The 19,026-nt window shown below is 37.2% G+C and overlaps 1 protein-coding gene across 9 annotated transcripts in view; it reads left to right on the top strand.

Annotated features, from left to right (window-relative positions):
- Positions 1-19,026, top strand: part of VEZT (vezatin, adherens junctions transmembrane protein) — a 73,280-nt gene that overhangs the window by 26,712 nt on the left and 27,542 nt on the right. For 7 of the 9 annotated variants that reach the window (XM_059936686.1, XM_059936688.1, XM_059936687.1 and 4 more), the window contains 3 exons: positions 8,508-8,642; positions 12,798-12,884; positions 17,925-18,100. In XM_059936686.1, coding sequence (XP_059792669.1) covers positions 8,508-8,642; positions 12,798-12,884; positions 17,925-18,100 — 398 coding nt within the window. Of the gene's footprint in view, positions 1-8,507; positions 8,643-8,669; positions 8,780-12,797; positions 12,885-17,924; positions 18,101-19,026 lie in introns of those variants that run through there. The other 2 variants (XM_059936695.1, XM_059936691.1) reach the window with 2 other exon arrangements.

Consider the following 19,026-nt stretch of genomic DNA (forward strand, 5'->3'; position numbering starts at 1 on the left):
GCCCAGTTAGTCACATATATATTTCTTATATATAAGAAATATATATGTTGAGACCCCAACAGAAATTTTTTAATAAGAAAATTATTTTATTGGAAAACTGAAGTTCAGACGAACAAGAAGTTCATTTAGAAATAATCTCCAAATATAACCAAGTGCTGTAATTATTTTGGTTTTATATAGTATTGGTGGCTGGTTAAAATTTTAATGCTTAAACTCTGATACAGTTATTTTGAAGGTAACTCATTTCACTGTTAGAGAGCCTATTGAGTTTTTAGATTGCAAGTCATGGAAAAATAACTAATTTTCCATGTTGGTTTTTTTTTTTTTTTTATAAATTTATTTATTTTTTATTCACTTTTGGCTGTGCTGGGTCTTCGTTTCTGTGCTCCATTTTGGTTTTTGAATCATTTTCCCAAAGTAAGAAGTAAGTAATGAAAGCAGCTGCTGGGCTACTTATTTTGGGGGAATTTTTTCAACCTGTGATTCCTTATACTCTAAAACAGGGTTTCTCAACCTCAGCATTGTTGACAGTTTGAGCTGCATAGCTTGTGGGGCTCATCCTGTGCATTGCAGGATGTTGAGTAGCATCCCTGATCTCCACCCATTAGATGCCAGTAACACTCCTCGCCTCCTCAGTTATAACAACCAAAAACATCTTCAGACATTGCCAAATGTCGGAGTTGGGGAATGGGGGCAAAGTCTACTTTGAGAACTACTGCTCCATAGGAATATACTGGGGTTTTGTTTTTCACTGTCTAAACATGGCTTCAAAAATCACATAATTGAGAATTGCTTGTTCCACAAGCTTCACATTAATTTTTGAAAAGTAAATATGAATAATTGACACCGATATGTAATTAGCCATTTATTTCTACCTCCAGTAAGACTGGTAACTGGAGATCTTGTTGCTGGAGAGTACTTTTGACATTTGTTGTTTTAGGTGGAAGTACTGAGTGGCCTGAATTTTTGCAGGAAGTTTGCAAATCCAAACATTTGCCCAGTGTTATCTAAATTTTTTTAGTAAATAAATAAAATACCATGTACACATATTATACTATTTGATGCTTGTGTGATTAACTGACAAGTTCATTTAAAGATGTTACTAAATTAATGTTCGCTTTTTGTCATGTTCTCTTTCAGTAGATACTAAAAGTACCACTACCGTTATATGGAAGTTTGTAAAGACTTGAGTGTTCTATTCTAAAGTTTAATAAACTTATCTTTTTCCCAGATTAAAATAATAACTTGAATTTTTTCAATTTTACATTTTTTTGCCATAGTATTTTCTTAAATCTTTTATACTAGACTCTGGGAAAACCTAGCATCTGACTTTTCAAAACTTTTATAATAGAATTTAAAATTATACATAAAAAGAGTAATACAGTGAAAGTTGCATGTGCCCATCACCCAGCTTCAGCTTGAGGAGCTGTTAACATTTTGCCAAACTGTCTCTTCTGTTCCCCTCCCACCCGCATCTTTTTTCTTGGAGTATTTTAGAGCAAATTCCAGACATTACTTAATTTCACCTGTAAAATTCAGTATGCATCTCCAACAGATAAGTAATCTCTCTCTTTTTTTTGATGCTAACTCCAATACAATTATCTAAAAAAATTAATAATAATTCCCTAATATCATCTAATACCTAATCTGTGTTTGGATTGCCTCAAGTATCTCAAAAATGTCTTCTTACAACTGTTCAAACCAGGATCCTAACAAAGTCCATCTATCACATTTGGGTGATACGTCCCTTTAGTCGTTAGCAGTTTTCTCCACCTCCACCTTTATTATATCATTTATTTGTTGAAGAAACTGCATAATTTGATCTGTAGAATTTCCACATTGTGGACTTGGCCGATTACATAGGATAAAATGGCATTCTAGTTAGCACAAAATTCTATATTTTAACATACCACTTTTTTATCTTGTTTCCCAAAGAACGTCGTGAGTTTTGTTTTACTACCTGAAAAGTTTAAGAACTTCGTAGCATTCTTATTTTGTACTTAAGGAAGCTAAGACCAAGAGAGGGTTTTCCTGAAACTAGCAACTTAGTTGGAAAGTATCAGACTACTCAGCATTTTCCTTGGTACTGTTGAAAGCCCAGTGTACCACGGTTTTATCAGAAGTGTCATGGGATGAAACTTTTTTAGCAAAGACCTCACCTGTTTTGTTTTCTCCCATGTGCCTACATATTACCTGCTACATGGAGGATATTTAATTAGTATTTATTATTATGAGTTGTCTAATTCTGCCAGGTTTGGCCTACTCTTCCCTTTCTGGGCTAGAACCTGAAGGATTACAACTTGTTCTATCCGTAAGGGTTTAAAGCGGTTTAGGAGAGCAAACCTAATAATAAAAGCATTTTACTCATCACCTCCATTTCGGCACTAGTTAATCTTCCTTTCTTTTTTTTTTTTTTTTAATTTTATTTATTTATTTATTTATGGCTGTGTTGGGTCTTAGTTTCTGTGCGAGGGCTTTCTTGCCACAGTTGTGGCAAGTGGGGGCCACTCTTCATCGCGGTGCGCGGGCCTCTCACCATCGCGGCCTCTCCTGTTGCGGAGCACAGGCTCCAGACGCGCAGGCTCAGCAATTGTGGCTCACGGGCCCAGCCGCTCCGCGGCACGTGGGATCCTCCCAGACCAGGGCTCGAACCCGTGTCCCCTGCACCGGCAGGCAGACTCTCAACCACTGCGCCACCAGGGAAGCCCTAATCTTCCTTTCTAAATGCAAACCAGCAATAATGGTACTGGTACTTATGTAGAATGCACCATAAATCATGCAGAAAATAAACAATGCATTAAAATGCATTCAAACTTTATATATCCATTAGTGTGGGATCTGATATCTTGGAGGGAGCATGAAGTGCAGGTAGTCTGGGACTTAAAGAGTCATTTTATTGCAGTGCTTGTTCAGCAAAAATACTGGGGTTTCCTGTCTATTTTTGTTTATTTTTCTTACAAAAATATATTTCAGTCATCAGAGCAATCTTAGCACAACCAAGGACTGTTGGCATTTTTTCACTTAGCAAAATTCTTTCTGGTGCTGTGATGTGTGTTTTCTGTCAGCTAAAATTTACAGGAATAGTGAACCACAAGGATTTCCTGAGGAGAAGCTCCCACATGCTGTGTCTGGGATTTCTCATATTTCTTTTGGCAGCAGTAACATTCTCCAATACTACAGAATTACAGTTTGAGTCCAGTGCTAATAATTTCTCTTCAAGAAAACAACTTAACTGAAACATTTGTGGTTCTGTTTCGCTTGAACCAAGGAAAAAGTTATAACAGAGAAAATTACCTATCACCACCTACTCTGCCTTACCCTCCACAAAAAAAAAAAAGTCCCGTTCTGAAGCTGGATCAACCTATAATAATACTCATTATATGAATCATAGAAATTTCTGTGTGTTTGTTTTTAAGCCTAATAGCTGCAAACCTCCAAATATAGTGGTTAAGGCTGTTGCAATAGGGAGCCTCACCTTGCTGTAAAAGAAAAAGTATTTTATATTGGATGATCAGGTATTATACAAAGACATTATTTGCCTCTTTCTCATTCTGTCATGCATGTACAGAGTATGAAAAGCTAAATCAATATGGTTTCATATTGCCTGTTAAAATTAACCTTTTCAAAATTATCACTTGTCAAGTTTGGTATGGCTATTCTTTGATAACACAATTATCAGAAAAGACTTAAAATACTCCTCCATTTCCAACTACATATCTGTTTAAGCTCTGATTTTCTTTATATACTTAATCCAAAATAAAAAATTACAACTGATTCAATACAGAAGTGTATATAAGAATCCAGCTACCTCCTGTTAAGGTAGACTTCAAGAGATGTGCAAAAATATAAAACAATCCACTCTTAATACATTTCTTTCATTGTGGAAAAAAAATTTTCATTAAAATTATGTTGTTTACATAAATTTATAATGGGTTTATTGTTATTTTAAGTAAGTTAATAAATGTTTCAATTTTTTAGTTTCAATTTCCAATATGGTAAATATTGTTAGACAGCCACATAAACAAAAGCTCTTTGGGAGCTTCAGTAATTTTTAAGATCATAAAGGGGTCTTGAGACCAAAACAATTTGAGAACCACTGGTCATGATTTGGTTATCTGAGATCTTTCAAATAGTGCACAGGTTATTTGGCAGTTTCAGAGAAAAAGATAATTTTATCTGCCAGACATTTTTTAAATTAATATAAAATAACTTTACTAAAAATCTCTTTGCATTCTTAAAAATTGCTGTTGTGCTACAAGATCTATCTTGGTCAGTTCTTCTTGGCTAATGTTCAGTTTGTTAACCAAAGGATGTTTGTTTTTCATTTGTGTGTTATCATTGGTTAAATTTTTTTAATTAATTTTGGGCTGCGTTGGGTCTTTGTTGCTGCGTGCGGGCTTTCTCTAGTTGCGGCGAGCGGGGGCTACTCTTCGTTGCGGTGTGCAGGCTTCTCATTGCAGTGGCTTCTCTTTGTTGCGGAGCACGGGCTCTAGGCGCGCGCGGGCTTCAGTAGTTGTGGCACACGGGCTCAGTAGTTGTGGCTCGCGGGCTCCAGAGCACAGGCTCAGTAGTTGTGGCGCACGGCCTTAGTTGCTTTGCGGCATGTGGGATCTTCCCGGACCAGGGCTCAAACCTGTGTCCCCTCTTAACCTCTGCGCCACCAGGGAAGTCCCATCATTGGTTAAATTTTCTTTTGCCTCAGAGGTGATTGAGTCGTAAAAGTGGAAATAAAACAGTAAAATAAATGCTACAACTCAGAATACTATCATAAACATAGTCAGTAGAGCTTTAGTGTTCGTATAGTCTGAGTTTATATGTGTTAGAAAGTGATATGATTTGCATTAACAGCCAAAAAGAGAAGAGTGCAGACATGAAATACGATGATGACTGGAATTAACATTTTATTGGACCTGCAGTACCTTCATCCGTTGTCTCTATTCTGAAATTTTGCCAAAAACTTAGTTACATAAAGCCATGAAACAAAGTACAATGATGGCCTTGGCAAGCCAGAATTTTCCAGAACTGTGAAACAGTGCTTTCTAGGCTGAAAGTGATGAATTCTATCACTAAAGATGAGGAAGAAACCAGAACTGCTAAGGCATCATTCATAGTTGCGTAGCACAAATGGGTATGTATGTCACACCTTTGACCAGAAGCTTATGAACCAGCCAAAAAGTTATTGAGAAGTTTTGTTTGGAGAAAAGTCGGAATAAGTTACTGGTAGAATTACCGTATCAAAAGACACTGTTGGGGCTTCCCTGGTGGCGCAGTGGTTAAGAATCCGCCTGCCAATGCAGGGGACACAGGTTCGAACCCTGGCCTGGGAAGATCCCACATGCTGCGGAGCAACTAAGCCCGTGCACCACAACTACTGAGCCTGTGCTCTAGAGCCCGTGAGCCACAACTACTGAAGCCTGTGCGCCTAGAGCCCGTGCTCTGCAACAAGAGACGCCACGACAATGAGAAGCCCGCGGATCACAACAAAGAGTAACCCCTGCTCGCTGCAACTAGAGAAAACCGGCGCACAGCAACGAAGACCCAACACAGCCAAAAATAAATAAATAAATAAATAAATTTTTTTTTTAAAAAGACACCGTTGGACATTATCAGTAGTACACAAGGTAAACAATTAATGCTGCTGTTTTGTGAAATATGAAATAACAGGTGTTCCAGACTATGGTGATCCAAACTGAGTGTGTATGCTCTTAGTTAATGTGAAACAAAAAGGGAGAACAAAGTATTCATTGTATCTCTTCTGTGTAATCACTTCTTAAAAATCTGTGTTACAGATACTCCATTTTGTTATTTTGTGAGCTGTGACATAAGCTGGAAAAGGAAGGAATATTGTGGTCAGTGCTGACTTAACATCAGCTAAGTGTGCTGTAAGGAAGGACATTACGGTTTGAATAAAAAGAGGTTTGGCCCCGTCCCCAGCCCCTTAGGCCTCCTCCCAGAGAACAATTAGCAGGCAAGAGTGTACCTCATGATCTTAATTGAGTTGGGAGTCAACAGACTAAGGCTGTTGGGCCAATTTGTACTCCCGCTGTGCCTTTTTTATATGGCTGGTGAACAAAGAATGGTGTTTTACATTTTTTTAATGGTTGGGGAAGATACCAAAAGAATGATATTTTGTGATGCATGAAAATTATAAAGTTTGGTATTTCCATAAATAAGGTTTTACTGGAACATAACCACATTCATTGGTCTATATATTGTCTGTGGCTGCTTTCACACTACTGCAACGGACTTGATGAGTTGCAACAGAGACCATATGGCCTGCAAAGCCTAAAATATTTACTATCTGGCCTTTTACAGAAGAAGTTTGATGACCCTTGAATTAGAGTAACTCCACTTTGATCCATCTTATTTATTGTTCTTCCCCATGGGAGTTCATTTGAAGAAAGGGTTCTACTGCCTTAAAAACAAGTTTTGGGTTTTTTTCTAAAGTATGTAAACTTTTCCAAAGGTCAGCCCAAAGAGCTAGCGTTCTTGTTCTTTTGCCACTCTGGGGGCAGAGCAGGGTGGGGTTCACAGTTCAGTTTGAAAATACAGATTGAGTAACTCAAGGCAATATTTGAAGATACATTATGGGTGATAAAAAGATTAACCATTTGTGCCACCAGAGATTTTAAGTCTGATAACAGTGATAAAACAGTAAATTCTTCCTCCATATTTTTAAAATTTTTGCATATTTTTCTCAAAAGAGAAATTAAACATAGCTTAAAAGGAAGGCATCTGACTCATCTTCCTGTTCCCTCAAATTAATATCCAGTGAATTGCTACCAGTCCAGCAAATTTCCACTCTTCCTCATTTTTCCAAACTCAAAGATACATTCCCTAAAAGCGTTGGTCTAATTTAGCTACCTCCTGTTTCCATAGCAACCAATACATTCCTGTAATTATTAATTTGCTTCATGTCTCTGTACTAAACTATAAGTAAGCTTCTTTGGTGTCTTCCTCTCTAAACACAGGAGGGACTATTTGTAATTTTAGGTAATATAGCACAATATTTCAGAGCACTGGCTTTGGAGTCAGACCTATCCTGCTTTCTCTAGCTGAGTGAATCTTTCCTCATCTATGAAATGGGAATAACAGTAGTAATGACGATGGTAATTTAGTTTGTTGTAAACCTTAACTGAGACGATGCATGTAAAATGCTTAGTTGAGGTTTTGCCACATAGCACTATGTCATCTGAGTGGCTGTTGTTTTGGTGGTGGTTGTTATTGTATCTCTAGTATCTGACATGTCTTTTTTAAGTATTAAAAATCTTGTTGAATGGAATCAAGATTTATTTTAAACATTTACCAACTTTGTGCTTTAGAGAAGACTAAAAGTTAAAATTAAAGCTTGCCACTTATCTAGAAAGAGTTGTCCCATGGATTTTCATTCAATAGTGATGATGATGTTTCTGTTTGATGTTCTTTTTTTTTTTTTTTTGGTCTGTTCCAAAACCTGTGCTCTTTCCACATAGCTTATGTAAAGTTGAGGTATAAATTGAATGCTTACTATGTGCCAAGGACTGTTCTAAATGCTTTATATTTATTTAGTCCTCGTAAGAACCCTATGAGTTAGGTATTAGTTATTATTCCTGTTTTTAGATGAGACAGCCGAAGCAGAGAAGGATTATAAATTGCCATGGGTTACCAAGCTAGTAAGAGGGAGAATTGGGACTTGACTCCGCAGTCTGGCTCCAGAGTTTGTATTCTTAACCTGCACAAACCTACCTCTCTTATTTGCTATATGCTTGTATGTAGGCATATTTTAGGCAACTCCAACTTTCTTGGAGTTTTAAGTTTGTTTACAGTGCTGGCATATGATACATAATACTCATTTGTGCTTGAATGAATTAATATGATGGTATGATAAATTTATAATTGATATAGTATGATCATTGATTAATTCTTCTTGGCTTCAAGTAATAACTTTTTCACTGTAGGTCCTTTTCGGAGCTATCTTTAGCCAGGATTAGCTATTATGAAGCAATCTATTCTAATACTACAAAAATGTGGACAAAGAAATTGCTTAACAAATCTACTTATATTCCTAAATTCATTTTTTCTTGCTGGTACTCACTCAAAAAAAAAAGTCTGTGTTTTATTTAGCTTTTCCTTTTTTGGGTTACTCTGTTGAATTGTTTGTTGATTTTTTTTTTTTTTTAATGTTACGTGGCATTGTGACAGATAATTCAATTCTTTATAGAAGAAGCCTTAAAGAATTTGGGCATACTTGTCATAATGTTGAATTTGGCCTCTAAAACTTCTGAAATACAGTTGACCTTTGAAACATAGGGGAGTTAGAGGCACCCACCCGCGTATAACTTCACAGTCAGCCCTCTCTGTTCTCAGTTCCTCTTCCTGGGCTTCAACCAACCCTCCATTGTGTAGTGCTATAATATGTATTTATTTTTTAAAATCTTCATCAAAGTGGAACCCCACAGTTCAAACCCTTATTGTTAAAAGGGTCAACTGTAGTAATGATCTTGAAATTTACTTTATGTCTCTTTCAGAATTCTCCACTTTACCAGTACTTACAGGATCTGGGACACACAGACTTTGAAGTATGTTCCTCTCTGTCACCAAAACCAGAAAAATGCACAGTGACAGAGGGACAACAAAAGCCTCCTGCAAGAGCCCTGCCAAAAGTAAGAAGGCATACTCATTCTCTTTGACTCAATCTTTTGTTCTTTACTGATTATTTAAACTGCCTTTACCCTTATCCTTGCAAAAAACAAAAACAAGAAAACACCTTGTTGGCACCTCCATGTTCTCCCTTGCACTGGTAAGACTTTAATTTTTATTTCATCAGTAGTACGTGTCTGTTTACATAAACATGAATCCTTGCTGTTTTGGACTATCTCATGGGTAGTTTGTATAATGAATTAAAATTAATATGATTGAAGATTAAAATATATTACATATTTAAACATTGAAGTTATCTGGAAGGAACCAGAAAAATAAACTAAAACCTTAATGAGAACCCAACTATAGGATTCCTATAGTAACTAGAATTTTTTTCTTTGAGGGAGATTGGGATTCACATATATACACTAATATGTATAAAATAGATAACTAATTTCAAAAAAAAGAAAAAAATAGTGGGATAGCAAGTGCAGACAAAACAAAAACTTTTTTAAAGAGAATGCAAATTATAAGAAAGCATATTAATACTTAATAAACAGTTTCAAGGATATATGATGGAGTGGGTGTATTTACCTCAATTTCTGGTGCCCTTTATATCTGCAGTATCATATACTTTTTTTTTTTTTTTAAGTTTTAATTTATTGATTGATTGATTGCTTGACTGCTATGTTGGGTCTTCGTTTCTGTGCTAGGGCTTTCTCTAGTTGCGGCAAGCGGGGGCCACTCTTCATCGCGGTGCGCGGGCCTCTCACTATCGTGGCCTCTCTTGTTGCGGAGCACAGGCTCCAGACGCGCAGGCTCAGTAGTTGTGGCTCACGGGTCTAGTTGCTCCGTGGCATGTGGGATCTTCCCAGACCAGGGCGCGAACCCGTGTCCCCTGCATTAGCAGGCAGATTCTCAACCACTGCGCCACCAGGGAAGCCCCTCATATATTTTTATACAGTGAATATTTCATAGTTGATGTACATCATGAGGCTGAGATACTAGAAGAAGCCACCAATAATTATGTTCTATAAAATACATTTACTAGATTGATTCATGTTCTGTTAGCTGTATTTATTAAAATCAGAAAAATTCCAGTACATTTCAGTTTTAACAAAAGGAATTCTAATTTAACAGAAGAAAATATAACCAGATTACCTCATTTCTTAAGCATTCTAGTTTAATCAGTGTTTTATTATAATTCAAGTTCCTTTTGGGAGGAGGATGTTAAAGTTTTCAATTAGTCATTTACTCTGTGTGATAGAAAGGAAAAGATCTTTCCTTCTGTACTTCTTAGAAAAACTGTAAAATGTGAGGTAACCAAGCTGGGCCCAATTGCAACAGCAGAGTAAACACCAGAGAAATGGGGTTTTTTTTCCACTAACACTCACAAGATGGGAGTTAGGGGAGCAAGAGTCCTCTGTACTTAAACCCTTTCTTCTCCTTGCTCCTTTCAAATATGAATGTTCCTGGGAAAAGTTTTGAAAGCAAAATCTAAAGATATATCTAAAAGATTATTGGGACTTCCCTGGTGGTCCAGTGGCTAAGACTTCGTGCTCCCAACGCAGGGGGCCCGGGTTCAATCCCTGGTTGGGGAACTAGATATCACATGCTGCAACTAAGAGTTCGCATGCCGCAACTGAAGATCCTGCGTGCTGCAGTGGGGATCCTGAGTGCCGCAGCTAAGACCCGGCATGGCCAAATAAATAAATATTTTTTAAAAAATAATAAAAATAAAAGATTATTTACAGACTAAAATTTGAATTTGAGATTACTTGGCAACAGAAGACAAAGAATGGGCCAAGGGATAGTGTTGGGGCAGGAGATGGACATTGACCTCTTGTGTGTGTGAGTGTGTGTGTGTAAACTTGGGTTTTGTAAGTATTTAATTTTCATTTATGACAGGTATTTTTATATATAGAAATGTTGTTATTAATTTATAAATAAATGAGAGTTTAAAATTTCATCCTCTTAGAAATAGAGGAACAGTAAAAAGCATAGCCAGAGGGTGTTTTTCAAAATTACCACGTCTAGAAAATTCATTTAGTCTTCATGTTACACATTTCAACTGTACAAGCTATATCTTTCTAAGATGGAGTTTTTCTAGATATGAGGCAGCTAAATTTTAGAAAGAGTTGTTATTCCTTCTTAGGGGATATATTTTTAGAATTGCCCCCCAAATTGTGTTCAAGCTATGAAGTAGCAGTTATTTTCTTTGGAAAGCAAATTTTCTGTATGAGTTCATGATGAAACAGTCATTAGCATTAATCACCCTTTTTAAACTTTTTTTTTTTTTTTTTTTAATTTATTTTTGGCTGTGTTGGGTCTTCGTTTCTGTGCGAGGGCTTTCTCCAGTTTCGGAGAGCTGGGGCCACTCTTCATCGCGGTGCACGGGCCTCTCACTGTCGCGGCCTCTCCCTTTGCAGAGCACAGGCTCCAGACGCGCAGGCTCAGTAGTTGTGGCTCACAGGCCTAGCTGCTCCGCGGCATGTGGGATCCTCCCAGACCAGGGCTCGAACCCGTGTCCCCTGCATTGGCAGGCAGATTCCCAACCACTGCGCCACCAGGGAAGCCCCAAACTTTTTTTTTAAATGTGATTGTTAGAGTACTTATTGAGTAGTCTGTACTGGTATTCTTTTCATGAATATTCATTCTCTGTATATTTTTTTTCTGGTTTCTGTTCCTGTGATTATTCTTAAACATTCCTCCCACAAAGTTTCAGCATCAGTCCTCTTTGCTTGATCTGTTTTCTCTGAGCTATCTCATCTACTTTCTTACCCTCATTGGCCACTTTTGTTTATTCTCCATTTTCACTGAGTTCCAGATACTTCTTAGACTTTTCCATTTGCCTGTGCTCCAGGCAACTCAGATTCAATATGTCTAAAACAACTTTTTTTTCTCTGCACTCCTGAAACAAAATATTCTTTCTGTATTCCCAAATTACCAGCCTCTCAATTATCTTGCAATTTCCCATCACTCCCACATTGATTTGGTCATTAAGTGACTCAACTTCTTTGTCTCTAAAAGCCAATCCTTATTGCCATTTTTGCTACCCTAGTTCAAGCCTTTATCATTATTTAGCTGGGCTGTTGTGTATCCTTCTAATCATGCTTCTTGGCAACACTCATTCCCTGCTAGTACAGCCTCTGCACTGTTGCCAGTTATTTTTCTAAAGTGCTGATTTTTATTGTTTCACTTCCTTACATAAAAACCTTTGGTGACTCCTCACAGTCAACAGGATAAATTCCAAACTATTATTAAGACCACAGTCTTTTAAAACCTATCTCAGTGTACCTTTTAAACTTCATTATTCTTCCCTTGGGTCTTAGCTGTCCCAAACTGTGCCGCCATCCCCAATGGCATGTACTTCCATGGCTCTCTCCTTTATTCATCCTTTCCCCTTGCCTGGAGTGTTCTTCCCTCCATTGTTATTAAATTCCTATTCATCTGTTAGGGCTTAGCTCCAGTGTCAGCTCCTCTTGACCTCCTTTTTCCCACACTTTTTCAGATTTTACATTGGTTTGTAATTATTTGTACTGTCTCTTCTAAGTTCTTGAAAACAGCAGTTATGTATATTCATCTTTGTTCCCATGACCCTTTTTCAGTACCTGGAATATAATAGTCACTCAGTGACTGTAAACTCCATTTACTGGCCTGCTCAGGAAATGGGCTATTAAGGTAAATTGAATTTTTGATTGATTCAATAATAAAACTTTTATTTCAATATGAGACAGTTTTTCTAAAATTGATTAAAATATCTTTCTGCCTTAGTATTGTAGAATGAAATGCTCTTAATATTTGAGAACTTGGAGTACTTGGTTTTCATTTTGAAATACATACCCAATACCATCGTCATGTGGACATAGGTAGTATACAGTGTACCCAAGATACGTAGGTTTACAGGTCTCATTCCAACTCACTGAATCTGAATCTTTAGTTGGGGGGCCCAGGAGTATGTTTCTGACTGAATCCTCCAGGTGATTCTGATGTGCGAGTAAACTGGGGATCTAATAAGGAGGCTGCAACACACTGGCAAAGCATATATAATATAACCTAGATGACTTTTTTCTTCCTTTTTCTGATAAAAATTATGATTAATTAGAAGTAACTTATTTGAAGTTTTTCTGCTATTGAGGTGTGCTTTAATAATCCTTTACAATGTCATTCATCTTCAGCGAGGCATCCTGTTAAAAGTGGCTGAAACCATCAAAAGCTGGATTTTGGTTCAGTGCAGTAAGAATGATGACTTACTTCACAAGTTGGTGAGTGTTCACTTCACGTCTTTTTTGTCACTTTTCAGGACTCCGGTTTATTAGTGAGAAAATTGATGAATCCGAATTTGTTTTGCTACTGATTTGGGCAGTGATTGATTTTGATTAGAAATTCTGGGCTGTTCTTCAAAAGGAGACTGTCTGCTTCATGAAGTGTTAAAGTTTGTTTGTATCACCTAAGGAAAAAAAAAAGGAAAGGAAGTTCTTCAGTAACTGGGGATCTTTGCATTTGGACTCATTAGTATTATTTCATAGGTCTTCTAAGAGGTTATTAGCCACTGAGAATAGGATATTCTGGTAATTATTGAAGCCCTATTTGTTAGATTACTCATTTCCTGCTGCCGTCTTCCTCCATTGACAGGTATTCCTCTCCGTGAGGAAGGGAATAGATCTATTAGTGGGATCCTCCCCCTTTTCATTAGGAACTTGACTGTCTCTATTCCACAGCCTATGATCACAAAGTTTGGGCAAAATCAAGAGTGGTTCCTCCCTAATTTATTTATCATTAATCTACCATTCTCTGACAACTTCATATATAAAATTTAGTCTTCCGGGACTGATAAATCACAGAATTTCCCAAAGACTAGCTTGATCTCTGAGCCCCAAGAGGGAGTACATCCTAACAATATGACGTCTAGGTAATATAGCTAAAAAAATTAAAGTTTTAAAATTCTTATGGCTCTCACAAGTAAGCAGATTTCAGAATCTTCTGCTGCCCTGTGACCTTAAGATGATAATTATCATTTTTGTAAACTATCATTTGTCAAAGGATGTTTACAAAGTGCTTTCACATTTTGATTTGTTAATCCAAACGCTGTATAAGGTTTAGTGTGTTTTACCATTTGGAAGCCTGAGGTTCAGACATTTCAGTTTGGTTAAGAATACTTATTAAGTGAATTGTTCAAGAATGTTCAGCTAGAAAGTGAATCAGAATTTGAACTCGGGTCTCCTGGTTTCAAAACCCAGGCTCTATTCATTATAATGTACCACCTTTCTAGCTTGAGTATTACTATGTTTTGACTGACTAAAATTACTTTTTTAGCAATCTATATGGGCAAGTTCTCTGTTCAGGGTTTCATCTTCATAGGTGTGTTGAAAAGGTCAATGAAGTGTCTTGTCATCTACGTAGACATCATCTCTAGCCAGATGGAGCCATCCTCATTCTTCAGTGATACTAGGACTGTGGTAAGGTATATGGATCCATATACATTTTTCTGTGGTTTAGTCATAGTCTGCATAGTCCTGATCTTTTCATTCTTGGTTCTTTGTCACTGGCCACATGCTTCATGTCATATTTCACTGTAAAGTACCAGCTTCTGAATGCATCCCTTTTGTGCTTATATTATGCAGAATTGTAGGAAGTACATTCCTGAGAAATAGTTTACTAGTAATGGAACAAGGAATTGCCCAGTTAGCATCTGGCATGAGATTGCTTGACTTTTCCCCTTGATTATGAAACATTTTTAATTTTGTTAGCTATACAGATATTGAACCAGTCTCTTCCTTTTATAAAGATACTGGCAATTGCTCCATGATATCTGAACATTTTACCATTGTTCATTTTCATTAAGGTAGTACTTTTCTTCTTAAAGATTAAAAAACAATTCCTTTATAGCAAGTATGATGTTAGTGGTGTTGGCACTTTTTAAGTGCTTTTTAGCCTATAAAGTGCTATCATACATTATTTCACTTGATCCTCATCACCTTTATTAAATAACACTGTATATTAAAAAGTGTGTAAGATCATTGAAGTATATTGACACTTGAATAAGTTCTCTTCTCCATCCCTAGGGGCCAAAATAGAAATCTCTTTATTCTTTTTTTTTTTTTTTTTTTTTTAAATTTTATTTATTTATTTATTCACTTATGGCTGTGTTGGGTCTTCATTTCTGTGTGAGGGCTTTCTCTAGTTGCAGAGAGCAGGGGCCACTCTTCATCGCGGTGCGCGGGCCTCTCACTATCGTGGCCTCTCTTGTTGCGGAGCACAGGCTCCAGACGCGCAGGCTCAGTAATTGTGGCTCACGGGCCCAGCCGCTCCGCGGCATGTGGGATCCTCCCAAACCAGGGCTCGAACCTGCGTCCGCTGCATTGGCAGGCAGATTCTCAACCACTGCGCCACCAGGGAAGCCCCGAAATCTCTTTATTCTTTAGCTGTGCTTCTCATAGTCTTTTCATTCCATCCAAGCGGAATTCTTCCTAAGTTATCTTCTCATGCTACTTCTCTGTTTAAATTCTAAAAAGATCCCTACTACCTATCAAATCAAGTCCAATTCATCACTTTGGCTGGCATGAAAGAGTCTGTGTAATTTGGCCCTAATCTACCTTTCCAGCTTTATCCCCCAATATTTTCATCAGCCCAATACACTCTTCCTTTTCCTTTATTCCTTGCCTATTCTCTATGTCTATATTTGTACTATTATACTGTGAAATTTGTTCCATTTTTCTATTATTGGAATCTTTCCAATAAGCGGTTCTAGCTCTTCCTCAAGGCCTTTCCCAGAAACTTCAGTCTGTTGGATCTCTTATTTTCTACAACCACCTCGTAATAATTATCTATGCTATGTTCTGTAAGTTTTTGTATTCTGTGAGCTTTTCTTTATTGTATTTTTAATTATTTCGTATGTACTAACAACACTAACAGCTAACACTTACATAGCGCTTACTGTGCGCCAGATATTCTTAGCAGTTTATAAATACTTACTTATTTAATCCTTGCAACAACCCTGTGAAGTGGGTACTGTTATTATCCTCACTTTGAGGATGAGGAAACTGGAACAGAAAGGTTATTAACTTGCTTAAGTTGTGGGACCAAAATATAAACCCAGGCACTAAGTCTTGACACTGAGACTTGTTGAGGGCAAGCCAAAGTTCACATAGCACACCTCCCCCCAGCACAGAGCACCTATACTATTAATACTGCCTCGAATCACACTGGTTTTGGGGAGGCTTTATCCCAGTTCTGCAACAGGTCTGATGCCAAGGAGTGGTGTTGAAGAAAGTGAGTTCCTGATTAAGCGGCATGCCCATAAGAGGGTCTGTGCAGAGGAAGAGTTCCCAATCTGCATTAACAGCCTCCCCCTCTCTGTCAGCCTTAGCCTTCATTTAATTAGGCTTCTTTAAACTTACCCCTATACAATTACATAGAGGTCTCATAAAAGGCCTGATTTCAAGTTTTTGTAGCAAAAGTTTTATTTTTAATACTTGTATTTGAATATGGTCATGTCTGATTGGGGAATCCAAACCAAATTATAAGGCCAATCTGTGAAGGTTTATTTTAAGGATTACTGGAAAAGCTACCATGCTCCACCCCCTGCCCTCCTGCCTTCCATTGCCCACCTGCTGTCGCTACCCTGCAGCCCACTGCCCCCTCTCCACCCACAACAGTAATATAAAGTGAGTTGTGCTGTTCTCTCTTTATGAAAGTGGGGTGGAATGTCGAAAAACTAAGTGGTTCCTAATGTTAGGATTGTAAGAGAGAGGAGGCAGTAGTTCAAATATGAACCATAAAGGTGCTGCAGAGGTATGTGCAGGGTGTATCAGTAGATGGTAAAAAAGCCATATAGGCTAAAAGGAAGATCAGCATTCCACTGAGGTTTTTTTTTTTTTTTTAGATAATTAAAAGAAATATACCCAAATAGGCCTAATATTAAAAATATTCTTCTCCTTCTCTAAAAGTGATGTATAGCCCATGATCAAGAGGATATGTGCTCTTAGTGTATGGATCACTGCTTAAGTCCTCATGGTTAGCTGCGGCTAGAACCTGTGGTGCGGGAATGATTAGGAAGAGCAAACCCACTGCCCTCAAACCCTAGACCTAACTGGTTTTACTTTAATTGCTAAGGGTCTTGTCCATTAAAAGTCCTCTTTATTTTTATCATACAATAGTATCTCCCTATTCCTAAGTTTAATACAACATGAAACTAGATTTTCTGGTAGCAAAGACTATATTCAGGGAAGAAGAATCAACTACCAAAGACTTAGGGTTTGAAATCATAATCCTGGAAAGTTACTTAATCTCTCTGAGCTTCAGTTTCCTCCTCTGTAGAATGGACAGGAGGATGATAATGTACATCACAGGGTTCCTGTGAGAATTGCTCTAACGTTGCTACCTCATCTCTCACCTCTCCACCAGCTACACTCTGCAAAAACTAATATTGGTGACTTGCAGGTCCCCAAACTAGAAGAGACTTGCTTTCATTCTGTCTCATCCCATTCTTCCAACTCTTTCATCTGGTTCATCCTTTAAGATTCAGTTTAGGCATCACCTCTTTTACTTCCTCTTTGTTGCAGGTTTTGTTCCTTCTATGCCATTTTCATAATAACCTAGTTATACCTCATCGCACTTCTTTGCACTTACTTTTCAGTCCTCTGCGTTAGACTATGAACTCTAAGAGTAAAGTCTTGTATGTCTTGTTCATTTTTTTATGCTTTTGATGTCAAGCATGTTGCCTGGTATGTATTCCTTGATAGGTGGGTAGAAGGAAAAGAGGGAGGAATAAATAAGCTTGTATATGTGAAAGCATTTTGTAAACTATAAAGTGCTATGCACATGTTGTTGTCATTTTGTATTATAGTCCTTAATGATGTATTTTTAATACATTCTAAGTGTCCATTTTTAGAAAGCCTTGATCCTGCTGATGTAATTCTTAGGTATTGGCTATATTGTTACAGCATCCAGGGACAGCATCTTCTGTTACAGGATTATATTTTCCATGTTGTTTTCCAACAATTTAATTAATTAGGCTTAACTCAACAGGTTTATTAATCTAATTACTTCACATCTGTTTATTAAAAATATATATTTCACTCACATGTGGCTCCATAATGTCTACCTCAGTCTTTATTGTTTCACATTTATAATGAAAATAAAACCCTCTCCATCATACTGAAAATAGGTTGACTATTGTTTCTTCTTCTTGGAGCCTGTACTGAAAATAAACACCTCTAATTTTATTAGCATGGTAGGAGCTTAATGTTTAATACAAAATTATGCATGTATTAATACCTCTCTTCCGGTCTTTTAATGGCAAGGATATTGGATTCCGACTCGACTCACTACATACCATCCTGCAACAGGAAGTCCTGTTACAAGAGGATGTGGAACTGATTGAGCTACTTGATCCCAGTGTCCTGTCTGCAGGGCAACCTCAACAACAGGAAAATGGACACCTTCCAACACTTTGCTCCCTGGCGACCCCTAATATTTGGTACTGTCCAGAAAACATCTATCCGTTGCTTACATACAGAGTATTACCAGAGGAAATCCATCATCACGGTCTCCATTATAAAGGCATTATAAACATTTTAGCATTTTAATTAATGTAATGATATGCCAGAGGTTAAAAAAAAAAAAAGTCCCTTTCTAAAGTAAATACTATTCCAAGTGAAGGTGGAAAAAATATCCAGTTTGATTATTATATACTTTCAACTCAGTATAGTTAGTGCTGTGTTTAACAACCCAGTAAGCAGGTATAACATATGCCAAAAAAAAAAATCTCTCTTACCCATATACCTATACACATGTGCGCATGAAGGCCTAGCCAGTGCTTCATGTTTCTTTACCATTAATAGACTATGTAATAATTACATTGTAGAGACACCAAGGATAGGACATGGGGCATGGAGGTGAACAGTTGATTCCTGCTTTGTTGGGTGAGAAGAGATCATAGACAATAGACAATTCAAACTATCTTAAAACTTGTCAACCACTTGAAGTATTTGGGTCTAATGCAGAAGTCTCAGGCCATAATCTCTTAAAAAGAAATATACATGTATAGTAAAAAGGGATTATATATACAGAACTGTTAATATCCTCTTCCTATTAAAGTATGAGTTTATTAAATGAACTAAATTATTGCTCCAACTGTTCAAGTTATATGGGCAGTTACATTCATTGGCCTCAGTGTTCTGAATTTATCTGTCTTTCCTGTCACATTGACAAATGCTTCATATTGTAATGGATAGCAAAGTATGGTGTTTTCCAAATATGTAGTCACTCAGATGTCATGATGAAGTAAAGCATCTTATCCTTTAAAAATATAAGAACTTAAGGAGCTGCTAGAAGGAAGCATAGGTTTTAAGAATTTTATAACTTTATATTCAAGTTTTCTTTGACCTCAAATGTCATTAAGCA

This window comes from Balaenoptera ricei, chromosome 10, assembly GCF_028023285.1.
Source record: "Balaenoptera ricei isolate mBalRic1 chromosome 10, mBalRic1.hap2, whole genome shotgun sequence".
Classification (NCBI taxonomy): Eukaryota; Metazoa; Chordata; class Mammalia; order Artiodactyla; family Balaenopteridae; genus Balaenoptera; species Balaenoptera ricei.